Below are 14,906 nucleotides of genomic sequence, written 5' to 3' on the forward strand. Positions count from 1 at the left end.
GTCAAAAGATCTGAAACAATTTTATGACCCCCTTTGGAGCCAGCCTGTGGAAATGCTCTCTGAGAAGATACCCTAATTCATGTGTTCTGGAACGTTAAAAGGTAAGTTTTTCAGGGGTGCCTGGGTGGCTCAGTCGTTAAGGGTCTGTCTTTGGCTCAGGTCATGGTCCCAGGGTCCTGGGATCGAACCCCACTTCAGGCTCCCTGCTAGCGGGAAGCCTGCTTCTCCCTCTCCCACTCCCCCTGCTTGTGTTCCCTCTCTTGCTATGACTCTATATGTCAAATAAATAAATAAAATCTTAAAAAAAAAAGATAAGTTTTTCAGACTAGCCCATAAAAAATACTGTGGCTTCTGGGAAACACTATAGGACATAAGAACACTATAGGACATAAGAACTGTGTGGGATACTTCACGGACTTTTTTTGAAAACCTGAAATATAATGTATAGATCATAAAATTCATACTTTTACAGTATACAAATCAGTGGTTAAAAAAATTATACCCTTAAAGTTGTGCATCCATCACTACTATCTAATTCCAGAACATTTTCATCACTCCCTAAGGAAACCCTGTACCCATTAGCAGTCATTCCCATTCTCTTTTCCCCTAGCCCTTGGCAACCACTAACCTACATGTTTCTACCGATTTGCTTATTCTGGGTATTTCATATAAATGAAATTATACAATATGTAGCCTTTTGTGACTGGCTTCTTTCACTTAATGTAATGTTTTCAAGGCTCATCTGCATGTATCAGTATGTCATTCCTTTTTGGGACTGAATAATATTTGTTGTTTAGATATACCACATTTTACCTATTCATCTATGCCATTCTTGATGGGCATTTGGGTTGTTGCTACTTTTTCACTATTATTGACAATGCTGCTATGAACATTTGTGTACAAGTTTTTGTGAGGATGTATATTTTCATTTCTCTTGGGAATATACCTAGGAGTGGAATTGCTAGGTGATATGATAGCTCTATGCTTAACTTCTTCAGGAACTGCCAGACCGTTTTCTAAAATGACTGCATCAGGGGGTTCCTGGGTGGCTCAATCCCTTAGACTGACTGCATCATTTTACATTTCTATCAGCAATGTATGAAGGTTACAATGGACACAAAGACATATATGTGGATTCATAATCCATGTACAAAGAACCACCCACAGCTTCCCTCCCCTGCAACCTATACACTTACATCTAAATGTTCCATGGTCACATCTCTGAGGGACCTACAGGATGGATGGAGCCGCTGACAGAGGATGGTGTCTGCACCCTTGCAGAATAACATTACTCGATCTTCAGGTGTCCTCACTAAGGATACACAAATTGGGCAGAGTAACCATATAGGCCCATTGTTACAAGAACTTGTCTGGGCCACTGAGGGATGGCATGAGGCTGTTCCCGCGACATTTGTTTCCGATTCTTTTGGGGGCAAAGCACTCATTGAGTGGTCACAGAGGACAAATGATGCAGTTAGTAAAGGCTGGTGGGAGTGGGAAGAGACCTTATGCAACCAGTTCTTCCATGAGTTCAATCTCATCTTGGAAGACTCTGATGCAGAATCATATTAAGCTCCCCAAGTCCAAGTTCCAGACCAAGGCCCATACCTAGTAAGGACCAAGAATGAAGAATGACCTTCTTCCTCTTCAGTCTGAGGCTCAACCTAATTGAGAATAAGAGAGTATGAATTTCCCTTAATTGTCTGCCCCTATCTCTTACTCCAGGTTCAGGCTTTATGGGTTAATTCTCTATTCTTATCTTGGCTTTGGGAGTTCAGACAAGACACTATCCAGGAACACTAAAGAAGTATATGGTAGCAAGCTCCCAAAGAGAAAATATACAGGGTATGTGAGGGAGAAAGTAGGAATGGCTATGTATTGTATTTGAGGTATGATACCTTTGAGAAGGCATGTGAGTGGGAGAACACATTTGTGTGTATATAAAAGAGAAAGTCAATGTGTGAATGTGTATGAAAGACAAATAAGGGGAGAGGACTGACTAAGAGGGGCACCTACCAATAACAGACATTCTCTTGCGTACATTGTTGAAGTCCAAAATAGCCAGCAGTTGGTAGACTTTGGTCTCACCCATTTCAACTACCATGATCGTCTCAGATGTGCGGGAACGGAACACAAAGCCAAAGTTCCTGGCAGCAGTGACAAGGGCACCTTCATCTGGGGACTGAGCCTGGTACATCAGCTTACCTGGCAGGAGAGAGGGGCCCACAGAGATGTGCAGCTGGAGTCAACCCAGCTTATATAAAGATAGACCCCAAGAGGGAACATTTTTCTTCAAACTTCCTCACAAGTTTGGCTCTAAAAAGCTAGGTTGCATACAGGTCAGTTTTTTTTTTTTCCTTTCCAATATTTCCAACTGATTTCACAGACCTGAGTTAGTATTATAGAGGAACATGGTACAGGCAATATACACAAATGAACAAAACATAGTTCACTCTCTGATTTTGGTGGGTAAAGGGTCAGAGGGCTTGTTAAAAATGCAGGTTCCTGGGCCCTACTCAAACTTACTGAATCCAGAATCACAAAATACTGGAGGAGGGCTCAGGAAATTGAATTTTTAACAAATCTCCTGGGTGAGTTTCAAGCAGGTTGTTCTGGGTAAACTGCTCCTATATAAGACCGGCTATACTTTTTTTTTTTTTTTTAAGATTTTATTTATTTATTTGACAGAGACACAGCAAGAGAGGGAACACAGGCAGGCAGAGTGGGAGAGGCTGAAGCAGGCTTCCCGCGGAGCAGGGAGCCCGATGCGGAGCTCGATCCCAGGACCCTGGGATCATGATCTGAGCTGAAGGCAGATGCTTAACGACTGAGCCACCCAGGCGCCCCAAGACTGGCTATACTTTGATGAACACTCATATAAGGTAGGACAATAAGGGTAGGACATATAGAATAGGATAATAGGATTGATGATAATAAGACTGATGATTTAATAAACAATTAAAAATATATATATATATAAGTGAATATTGTCACCTTTGAAACTCTCATCCTGGGAAGCTAAGTGATTCACTCTGTTGAATCAGTCCGTCAATCTTATATTACTCAAGACATTTCTGTAACTCCTCTTGAATTTTTTTTACAGCAGAGTGAAATAAAATTTATTCTTTCCCATTTTGCCATTATAAGGTAATTTTAACTCATAGTTTTCAGTGTCCACTATTGAAAAAATACTTTCCTAGATTGTGAAGAAACACTTCAGAAAGTTAACAACAAAAACCTTTGAGGGGCACCTGGGTGGCTCGGTCCGTTAACCATCTGCCTTTGGCTCAGGTCATAATCTCAGGGTCCTGGGACTGAGCCCCGCGTTGGGCTCCCTGCTCAGTGTGGAGTCTGCTTCTCCCTCTCCCTCTGCCCCCTCCCTGCTTGTGTGCCCACGCTCTGTCTCTCAAATAAATAAAATCTTAAAAAAAGAAAAACCTTGAATTCACTCCTCAGTTGTGACATCTATTATTTTTTTCTCATCACGAACTACTGTATTCTAATAACTGCTTCAAATTATTTTGGTCATAAAGAGAATGGAACAAAAAACTGCACTGATGAATGCAAACACCATAGCACTGAAAAATGCATAACTCCTCCTTTACAATATCACCACAACCTGAGGTATATTTTGGATTATTTCTCTTCAGAAGGTCAATTTGATTTTTAAAAAGAATTATGCATCATCAGAGTCTTACACTTGTTAATAAGGCACATGGGACATATAATTTTAGGTCAGATATAAGATGTATCTTTAGGACAGTAAGACTATTTTCTTGTTTCCTACCTTGTCACTTAAGGCAATAAACAAAGACAATTCCAAATATGCTTCAAATAATAGCAACTTATTAGAATGTCAGCTCTGGAGACACCTGTGGTGGCGTAGGATCTCATGGCACCAGGAGACATGAGATTTGGGTTCTTTTTATTATTTTTATTATTATTATTATTATTATTTTTGTGGTGGGCAGCAAAGTAAAGTTTGGTGAAAGTAATACAAAGCTCCTGAAGAGGGAGGGGACCTGAGATGGGTTCTTATCTCTGCCTTCTTAACTATAAGATTTTAGGCAAGTCATTTAATCTCTTTTAGCTTCAGTTTCCCTTTCTATAAAACTGGAGTCATTTTTCTTGTTCTGCTTACTTAAGAGGGCTGTTGTGAAGATTGTGGGAGATGATATAAATGTAAGCAATTTGGGGCGCCTGGGTGGCTCAGTCAGTTAAGCGGCTGCCTTTGGCTCAGGTTGTGATCTTGGGGTCTTGAGATGGAGCCCCACGTCTGGCTCCCTGCTCAGCGGGGAGTCTGCTTCTCCCTCTCCCTCTGACCCTCCCCTGTCCACATGCTCTCACTCTCTCTCAAATGAATAAATTTTTAAAAATCTTAAAAAAAAAAAGCAAGCAATTTGTAAAACTGTAAAGTGATATACAAATACAAGGTGCTACTAAGGGTAGTAGTATTATATTAAAGTATATATACAAGGTGCTACTAAGGGTAGTAGTATTATATTATATTAAAGTATTTTAATATTTGAAACTCTCATCCTGGGAAGCTAAGTGATTCACTCTGAATTTAATACTACAAATATTTGAAAATAGTAGTAGTATTAAATTAAATTACATTAATTTTAAAGCATATGATTTATTTGGTTGCCTAAACTCTTGTTTGTTACCAAAAAAAAAAAGAAAACCTTCTTAATATTTTTTTAAAGTAGGCTCCATGCCTAGTGTGGAGCCCAATGTGGGGCCTGAACCCATGACCCTGAGATCAATACCAGAGCTGAGACCAAGAATCAGATGCTCAACCGACTGAGCCACCCAAATGGTCCAAAAGCCTTCTTAGTTTTTAATGTCATTTCTCATTCATTGTTTCTAAAAGAGGTTTAAGTAAATTCATGGATGTCATAGTCATATTTGGTTACAAAAGAAACTAGGATATGTGGGGATACCATGAAATTGTGAAGCAACAAGAGGACAACTCAACTCATCCTTCAGGAAGTCTTGTCAGAGATAATGGGGCTGATCTTGGGGACAATTCAGATAGACTCTGCGACCAAACATTGCTGAATCTCAGGATCAGAAGCCCCCTAGATAGCATCAAGTTTGACCCCTTTCCAATGACTGAATCTTCTTTAAGACTAAGAGGTTGTCTTCTACTTGAGTAGCTCCAGTGACTATCCATCACACAGGATACTTGCCTATCCATCCCACTGCTGGACAACGCTCCCTATTAGAAAGCTCTTAGATTAAGCCATTACAAATGATACCAAACCAACCCCATCTGTAGCCATCCTAGATTCTATGACATATTCTCGGTCAATGAGTCCTCGGGCCCCTCCTCACCTTCCACTTTCTCTTCTGACATCACAGTATGACACAATGAGAGTGAAAGGAAAAACAAGTGCACCCAGCGATCTCCCTTTTTCACTGCTTCTACCAAAGTCTTGTCATAAAATGAAAACTTAGGATCAGCCAGTTTGTTGTAGGAGAAGTCGACCTTTTCTGTTTCCTGGAACATATAAGCCAGAACAAACTTCTCAGTGGCAGCCTGACACTTTAAAGAAGGTCTATTTGGGGACAACTTCTGGAATGTGATGAGAACTCTTAAGAGGAGGATGGGAAGAGAAAATCAAGATAAATGGAGGAGACTCTGGCTGGTTTCTAAGGCCTTTGTAGCTCTGGACCATCCATTCACTTGGGCCAGAAAAGATCTATCCCACAGGAGACATGCTGAACACTGTCTGGCAGACCCTTCTTGCCCCCTTTCTTCCCCAGCTACCCTGAATGACCAATGGCCATTTTCAGGCTCTACTCTTCCAAGTCCCAAATCCATGGTAATCAAACCTGAGGATATGAGGGGGTAATTGCTCCATAATAGTAAATGGTGTCTGGAAAAAATTTTGTCTCTGGCTATCCTCTGTCTGATTTGGGGGCTGGGAAGGGAACTGAGCCCTAAGTACAGTGATATCACTGTGTTGGACTACTTCTATTTAACCCCACAGGTGGCTAGAGAGGAAAACTGCAAGATAGAGGCACGGGTGTATAACAAGGAAGCTTCAGTACATACCTGTTGATCACAGACTTAATTTTAAGCCATTTTACTTGACCTGTCAGCATACCTGGTTCCTTCCTGCCTCTACCCTTCATGGACCTAATATTCACTAACATTTTCCTGGCTCCTTTAGATATTGACTCTAATTCTCCATTTCAGCCAGGTTTTTAGTGACCATCTTGGGTAAAGATGACTCAATTTGGCCCTGAGACTCTATTGTCCCCATTCTGGAGTGTCATGTTAATAACAGACTTCTCCAATCCATACCAGAACTCTCAAGGATATTTCTCCAGCTCTTTGTAGTTGTGGTGCTACCTGTGCTGGGTCCTGGTATGTCAAGTATAGATATAACTCTCCTGGTTGGTGCTATGTCCAGAAAAGGTAAGTTTGTAGTGAGTTATATTGGATCTTTTCTTTTTTTTTTTTAAGATTTTATTTATTTACTTGAGAGAGAGAGTGAGAGAGAAAAGGAGCAGGAGGAGAAGGAGAAGCAGACTCCCCGCTGAGTGGAGAGCCCAATGCAGGGCTTGATCCTGGGACTCTGGGATCATGACCTGAGCCAAAGGTAGATGCTTAACTGACTGAGCTACCCAGGTGCCCCTATATTGGCTATTTTCTATATCCTATCTAGAAGGCGTTTTGTCATAGCAGTGAGGAAGTATGGTTAGGTCCAGAACCAGGCCCCAGACCTGGCCAACCACAGACTCATGGGCTCTGGAAAGTTTGTGGGTTCAGTAATTTAAGAGAATTCATTATGTAGCATCTCCTGAGGCTTTTCTAGAACTGGGCTCTTACACTGGCACACTCTTTGAAACTGGAAGCTGGTGAGTGATGAGAGAAAAGTTGGAGAGGTAGGCATGAGGTAGATCCTGTGTTACCATCTTTTTTTTTTTCGAAGATACTTGAAATATGTTTAATAATAAAAGGCCACCAACATTCTCTTTTTATTTTTATTTGCATTTATTCTGCAGAATTTACTCCCAGGCCATAAGTTTTTGTTTCTTTAGTTTCTTCTGGGATATCTTTTTCTTCTGTGCAACCTCCTCTTCTGGTTTAGGAACAATCTGCTCTTTTTCAGTAAGGATCATCTCAATGTGACAGGGAGAGCTCATGTATGGGTTAATCCAACCATGAGCCCTGTACGTTCTACGCCACATCTTGGAGGCTTTGTTCACCTGGATGTGCTCAATGACCAGATAATCAACATCTAAACCCTTAAGTTCAGCATTACTCTCTGCATTTTTAAGCATGTGCAGTAAAAATTCAGCACTCTTCTTGGGCCACTGACCCTGTGTCCAGCCCCACTGTTTGGCCTGGGCACACCGACCAACTCCACCATTGTAGCGATGGAATGGCACACACTGCTTCTGTAAAGTGATGTCTTTCAGATACATGGTGGCTTTTCGGATATGCAAACTCTTGATGGCCTGGGCAGTTTCACATGTGTACTTTTTTTTTTTTAACAACTTCTTATCAATTCCTTTTATAAAATCTTTTATAATTTTCATCTTTACAGTCATCTGCCATCCCTTCATTGTATCAACCCTTATTTTGTACATATATAAGTCTTTCTTCCTTTAAAATTTTAGCAGGCACTTTCTTCTAACAGACCAAAATATGCCCAAAAGCTACTGTGTGGCACTGATCTATGCACTAGCCTGATCATATTTGATCATATTCTGTTTTTTTTTGTTTTTATCTTTTTCTTTTTCCTTTTTTTTTTCTCTCTTCTTTCTTTCCCTTTCTTGTCCCCTGGTTTCAGGTCTTTTCTGATTTGTATAGAGTATATTTGCTGGAGACATTGTTAACCTGTTAGCATTCTGTTCTCTCATTCATCAGTTCTCCTCCGGACAAAATGACAAGACGAAAAAAATCACCTCAGCAAAAAGAACAAAAGGTAGTACCATCTGCCAGGGACCTACTCAATACTGACATTAGTACGATGTCGGACCTAGAGTTCAGAATCATGACTTTAAAGATACTAGCTGGGCTTGAAAAAAGCGTGGAAGTTATTAGAGAAACACTTTCTGGAGAAATAAAAGAACTAAAATCTAACCAAGTCGAAATCAAAAAGGCTATTAATGAGGTGCAATAAAAAATGGGGGCACTAACTGCTAGGATAAATGAGGCAGAAGAAAGAATCAGCGATATAGAAGACCAAATGATGGAAAATAAAGAGGCTGAGAGAAAGAGAGAGAAACAACTACATATCACGAGGGCAGAATTCAAGAGATAAGCGATACGATAAGATGAAACAACATTAGAATAATTGGGATCCCAGTAGAAGAAGAAAGAGAGAGAGGGGCAGAAGGTATATTGGAGCAAATTATAGCAGAGAACTTCAGTAATGTGGGCAAGGAAACAGGTATCAAAATCCAGGAGGCACAGAGAACCCCTCTCAAAATCAATAAAAATAGGTCAACACCCCGACATCTAATAGTAAAACTTATGAGTCTCAGAGACAAAGAGAAAATCCTGAAAGCAGCTCGGGAGAAGAGATATGTAACCTACAATGGTAGAAACATTAGATTGGCAACAGACCTATCCACAGAGACCTGGCAGGCCAGAAAGGACTGGCATGATATCTTCAGAATACTAAACGAGAAAAATATGCAGCCAAGAATACTATATCCAGCTAGGCTATCATTGAAAATAGAAGGAGAGATAAAAAGCTTCCAGGACAAACAAAAACTAAAGGAATTTGCAAACACAAAACCAGCCCTACAAGAAATAGTGAAAGAGGTCCTTCACATGTGTTCTTAATGTGAACACAAAGATCTGAACCTCTTGATTTACATGATTGCGTAGGGTTTTCTGGGTCAAGCTAATAGCGAACCATTTTCAGAGGTCACCTCAGGCCTCTTAGGGGCAGAGAGCCCTGCGTTACCATCTTATATGCAATAGGGAGTCATAGCAATTTTTTTGCTGGAAGTGATGTGTAATTAGATATGTGTCAGAGAAAGTCCTCTGGTAGCAGCAGAATATACTAGAACTAGCAAGATGAGAAGCACAGAGACCTGTTAGGAGGCTATTCAGTAATTCATAAGAGAAATGATGTAGTGACAATAAATATTAAATTAAGGGAATGGTTTGAAAATATAGGGAGCTAGAATTGACACATGATATGAGAGGTGACAGAGGGAAAGAGTTAAGAATAATTTTATATTTCCTAACTGGGGTCCTGGATAGATGGTAAGATCATTCACTGAGATAGGATACCTGTCAGGAGGAAGTTTTTAACCGGCTGAATTGGAGATACTTGAAGGACTTACAGGTAGTAATGAAAGCAGGCATATATAGTTTTGAGTAAGAGATCTGAGCTATTTTCTAATCTCCCCTTCCAGACAAGTAATGTTTGAGAACATTAGACCTGGCTGCATACAGGAGTGAGGCAGGGCAGGCTTGGAGCTGCAGTACAGCATTATCTGAGAGGCAGCATTCATGGAAAATTCTGAAACCAAAAGCCAAACAAGCAGTTAAGTAAGGGTGAAAGGCAAATCCAGGTACTAGACAATAGGATGGAAACTGGGGATTATCAGGTGAGAGGAAGGGGATTCAGAATGGAGGGTAGAGGTGGTAACTGAGGAAACTCCTTGAGATGCTATGACATAGCCATAGATAGTTTTCATAACATATCTTTATTCTTGGCCATGGCTGGGAGGGAACTACAAAGGATTCCTTGGATAGATGGATTTGGAGGTCATCAGTAAGTAGGTGGTAGTTAAAGCTATGTAAATACATGAGATTATTCAGGGAGACTATACAGATGGGGAAGAGGTTCAGTAAGAGAGCCTTGGAGAACATCAGCCCCTATGGCCAAGTTGATGAGAAAAAGCAATTAGACAGAAAGAAAAAACAAGAAGAGAGTTATTTAAAAGAAACCAACAGACAAGAAAACTTTAAGAAAAAGTGGAGTTTATGTGTTAAAATCTGCAGAGAAGTTGGGTAAGGACTTAAGAGCAAGTAGTCATTAGTGACCTTGGCTAGGATAGTTTCAGTGGATATGATAGGACAGAGTCTGATTACAGAGAGTTGATTGAAGAATGAAAGAAAGGTGAGGAGTTAGAGACCTCTGTAATTGCCTGTTTACTTATATGTCTGCCAATTCTTTGAAGGGAGGGACATGTCTCTTTTGTTTTTCTCCAACCTTTAGCATTTACTCAAAATCTGACATATGGTTGATACTCAGTATTTTGGACTGATGGAGACAGATAATGGTTAGAGGGTAATGCAAGAATGGTTCTAAGTGCTTTTAAAAAAAATAAAAATAAAATATAAAAATTTATTATTAGTGGTTACCTCTGGTTAATGGGCTAAGGGTTATTTTACTATTTTATTTATTCTAACTATGTATTTTATTTTATTTTAAATTAATACTCTTTTTTTAGAATAGTGTTAGGTTTACAGAAAAATTGAGCAGAAGTACAGGAAGTCCCCATATACTCTCTCTCTCTCCTTTCTACTCTGGTTTCTTCTATTAACAAACATCTCACATTAGTGTAGTTCATTTGTTATAATCAAGGATCCAATATTGATACATTATTAACTAAATTCTATAGTTTACATTAGAATTCATTCTGCATTGTACGGTTCTATGGGTTTTGAAACATGCATATTGTAATGAATCCACCATGATAGCATCACACAGAATAGTTGCACTGCCCTAAAAATCTCCTGTGCTCCACTCTTCATCTCTCTCTCCACCTCTTCCCAAACCCCTGGCAACCACTGATCTTTTTACTGTCTTTACTGTTTTGTCTTTTCCAGAATGTCATATAGTTGGAATCATACAGTACATGCCTTTTCAGATGGGCTTCTTTCCCTTAGCAATATGTATTTAAAGTTCTTCCCTGGGGCACCTGGGTGGCTCAGTCAGTTAAGCGTCTGCCTTCGGCTCAGGTCATGATCTCAGGGTCCTGGGATCAGCCTTGCATCTGGCTCCTTGCTCAGTGGGGAGTCTGTTTCTCCCTCTCCCTCCACCTGCTTGTGCTCTCTCTCTCGCAAATAAATAAATAAAATATTTTTAAAAAGTTCTTCTTTGTGTGTGTGTGTGTGTGTGTGCAGGTGTGTGTGTGTGTGTGTGGCTTGACAGCTCATTTCTTTTCACTGCTGCATAACATTCCATTGTATGGATGTATTAAGTATTTTTTTAAAGAAAAGAAAAACTTGAGTTGAGGGGAAAGAATCACATAAGATAAGTTTCAGATATTAAGAAAGAGAGAACACAGGATTGACTGAGTTTCCTGAAGTAGGAAGGATATGGGAAAAAAATAATTCTCATATGCTTTGGTGGGATTATAAATTGATACAATCTATCTAGAGAGCAATATGGCAATATTAAATTCATTAAAAATGTGGCTACCCTTTGACCAGCCAATTTCATTTCTAGGACTTTATTCTAAGGAAATAATTATCAGAAGAAGAGACAAAAATGTATGTACCAGGGTGCTTACCACAATGCTATTTAGAATAGCAAAAGAAAATGGAATAAAAATAGGGGATTGGTCAAATAAATTAAGGTATACCAATACAACTGGATATGCCACTCATTCAAAATGATCATGTAGACCTAAATTTACTGACATGGAAAGAAGACAACAATATATGTCAAGTGAATAAAAAGGAAGCTGAAAATAGCATACATGCTATAATACTTCCTCTTTCCTTCCTTTTCTTTCTTTCTTTCTTCCCTTATTTTCTTTCTTTTCCTTCCTCCCTCCCTCCCTTTCATCCATCCATTCGTGTGTCTATCATCAGATCTTGATGTATATGTGTGTGCATATACACACATGAAAAATATCTGAAAGAGTATATCCCTAAATTTTACACTGGTTTTCTACAAGGGATTGAGTGGTTTTAACTTTCTTCTTCATGTATTTCTGTATTGTTTGGATTTTTTTTTATAGTGAGCGTAGATTATTTTTTAAACAGAAAGAAACAAGAAAGGTATTTTCATTTTAAAATACAGATTTTAAAAAAGAATTAACCAACAAATGGGAGTTGAGCTATAAAATATGAATAAAACGTGAGGAATTCATGGGGCGCCTGGGTGGCTTAGTCAGGTAAGCATCTGCCTTCAGCTCAGGTCATGATCCCAGAGTCCTAGGATCGACCCCTGCATCAGGCTCCTTGCTCAGCGGGGAGTCTGCTTTTCCCTCTGTCCCCTGCTTGTGTTCTCGCTCTCTCTGACAAATAAATAAAGTCTTTTTATAAAAAAATAAATAAAACAAAAACCCAAATCCCCTCAAATAAACGTAGGCCATTTATATAATGCTTTCTGGTATTATGGGGCCAATAAAAGCTTTACTATTTCAGGAGCTAAGGGACTCCCAATTTGTGTCAAAGATGCTGCTATGCAGCACAGCCTCAGCTCCCACATGCATTTCACAGGGAGCTGTAGTCACTCACCTCAGAGACTTCTACCCTCTGTCCATTCTTGTCATAGATACCACCTGTTGGTAAGGAAACAGAGCAGAGATTTGGCAAGGGTTTTAAAGAAAGGTTTAAATTTTTTTGTTGTGGTAAAATACATATAACATAAAATGTTAACCATTATTGAGTGTACAATTCAGTGGCATTAATTACATTCCTTTGATGACTTCTCTCAAGACTGCTTATTGGTCTGAAGGGGAACCAGGAGATTAGCAGCTTCAACAACATGCTGGTTTCTCCATTTGATTTAATATGAGAATGAACTGACACTCTCAAGACATCAGGAATTCCTTGAGGACAGAGATTAAGTCTTGTACATCTAGGTATTTCCAATGTCCAACACAATGGATTACCTCTATCAGGTGTTAAATAAATGCTTTTTGGTAAGCAACTAAATGGAGTAGGGGATCTTTGCCTAGTGAACAGAGAAGGCTGGAAAATAAGAGGTAAATGTGAATTTCAGAGGCATATAGATTTAGAGGGAGATTACTCTTGAAAACAATCTGCGAAGTAGAATTTCCCTAGGACTCAGGGAAAGCAGGAAGGCATGCATACCATAGAATATCCCATTAATAGAACACTTATTGAAAATCATGATGTTCTGAGTCAGAGTTCCTGTTTTGTCAGAGAACACATATTTGACCTGGCCAAGCTCCTCATTAAGGGTGGTGGTGCGAGCCTGTGCTGGTGTGTTCTTTGGTGCACAAAACATCTTCCGATCCCAGTTGATATAGTAACTGTTGCCCAATCTTATTATCTCAACACTATGAAGAAAGCAAGAAAAAAAGGGTCCTGAGTCAGAACAGATCAAATACATCATCCTAGTTTCCTTCTTAACAGTCGTGTGACAGGTCAGGGTGAGCACCTGAAAATCAGAATATCTTCCTTGGCAACCTACCATGGATTTTGAAGGACTCTTCCCACCAGCCAACCCTATGTAATTCTGATTTTGACCATTATCATTCAGGGCTTTACCACCCGAGACATACTTGATTAATTTTGCTGAGGCATAACTCCCTTTCATTCTTTCTTCTTCCAAAACATACCCAGGAAAAGTAAAATATTTTGAATTTCTGCAGTAATGCAAGGCCTGACAGCATTAAGAACTAACTAATAAAAGGCTGGCCAGGTTTAATTAGAGGATTACTGTGGCTGTCATGTAAATCCCCAGGTGAGGAAGAGAGAGAAATTTGAAACACTCAGAAGCTTCTTTGTTTCAGAAGAGGGAAGGATCTGTGAAAATCAGAAACAGCTTATACAGAAGCTGACCTTCTGATAAATTTCCTGGCAGCTGTCTGTGGGGTAGCTTCTCCCTCACCCCCACCCCCAATAGTGTCCTCTTCACTTTATCTGAATTTTCCCTATTGCCTTCTGTTACAGGTAAGGTATATTATAGATTCTTTATGGTTAACAAGCATCTTCATTTTAACACGGGAAGATTTTTAAGGGGCCTCCTTCCTATCATCATTCATGCTTAATGGGTGTTAGTTTAGGTTGCTTCTAAGAGACAGTTGCATTGAGCAGCATAGATTTTTTTATTTCAGGTGAGGTTGGAGGGCTCTAGCCCACATTATTGACTACTAGACCTCATGCACTGAATCTTGATCCCTCCGTTCCTTTGCCATACTAACCAACATAGCAATTTCTCTAAACCCAAACATTTAGTCATATTATTTCTATCCTTAGAAAGGTCTTTCCTGCTTTTAGGATAAAATCCAAACTGCTTGGCCTGGCATTTAAGGCTCTCCTGGATCTGATGCTAAATTACCATCCGACACTTTGCCCTAGACCACTCACTGTTCTCTGACCAGATCAAGCTTTTAAAAAAACACCAAACCTGGGGCGCCTGGGTGGCTCAGTTGGTTAAGCGACTGCCTTCGGCTCAGGTCATGATCCTGGAGTCCCGGGATTGAGTCCCGCATCGGGCTCCCTGCTCAGCGAGGAGCCTGCTTCTCCCTCTAACCCTCCCCCATCTAACCCTCCCCCCTCTCATGTACTCTCTCTCTCTCTCTCATTCTCACTCTCTCAAAATAAATAAATAAATCTTAAAAAAAAAATTAAAAACACCAGACCTTCCTACATGCTGAATACATGCTGATCTTCTGTTTGCAATATTGTTTTGCTATTTTGTACTTCGTGAATTTTACTCTTTTCTCAAATACCAGTTTGATTATTACTTTTTCTGTAAATCCCCAAGGCGCTTGGGCTAGAATCAACCCATTCTTTTTCTAGTCTCCCATAGCATTCCCATATATATTCCTATTACATCATTTTCCATATTGTACCATAATTATTTAAGTATCTGTTTCCACGGCTATGTTATGAGCTTATCTAGAGAAACAGCTGTCTTGTTATTCATGTTCCTATTTCTAGCACCTAGTATAGTGCTTGGCACATAGTAGGTGCCCAATAAATATATAATTAATAA

General features: G+C 39.7%; 1 protein-coding gene and 1 pseudogene across 4 annotated transcripts in view; both read right to left on the reverse strand.

Annotated features, from left to right (window-relative positions):
- The window catches only part of LOC113933991 (phospholipid-transporting ATPase FetA-like), a 118,428-nt gene that overhangs the window by 13,830 nt on the left and 89,692 nt on the right, over positions 1 to 14,906 (reverse strand). For all 3 annotated transcript variants that reach the window (XM_027614402.2, XM_027614404.2, XM_027614403.2), the window contains 5 exons: positions 13,034 to 13,242; positions 12,455 to 12,498; positions 5,338 to 5,503; positions 2,017 to 2,205; positions 1,197 to 1,312 (listed from right to left, as the gene is read on the reverse strand). In XM_027614402.2, the coding sequence (XP_027470203.2) occupies positions 1,197 to 1,312; positions 2,017 to 2,205; positions 5,338 to 5,503; positions 12,455 to 12,498; positions 13,034 to 13,242 (724 nt within the window). The remainder of the gene's footprint in view (positions 1 to 1,196; positions 1,313 to 2,016; positions 2,206 to 5,337; positions 5,504 to 12,454; positions 12,499 to 13,033; positions 13,243 to 14,906) is intronic.
- Positions 6,991 to 8,885, reverse strand: LOC118356169 (annotated as a pseudogene). The gene is made up of 2 exons (XR_004819497.1): positions 8,800 to 8,885; positions 6,991 to 7,489 (listed from the first exon to the last, which is right to left on the reverse strand). The product of XR_004819497.1 is annotated as a 60S ribosomal protein L17-like (transcript).

This window comes from Zalophus californianus, chromosome 13 (assembly GCF_009762305.2).
Source record: "Zalophus californianus isolate mZalCal1 chromosome 13, mZalCal1.pri.v2, whole genome shotgun sequence".
NCBI lineage: Eukaryota > Metazoa > Chordata > Mammalia > Carnivora > Otariidae > Zalophus > Zalophus californianus.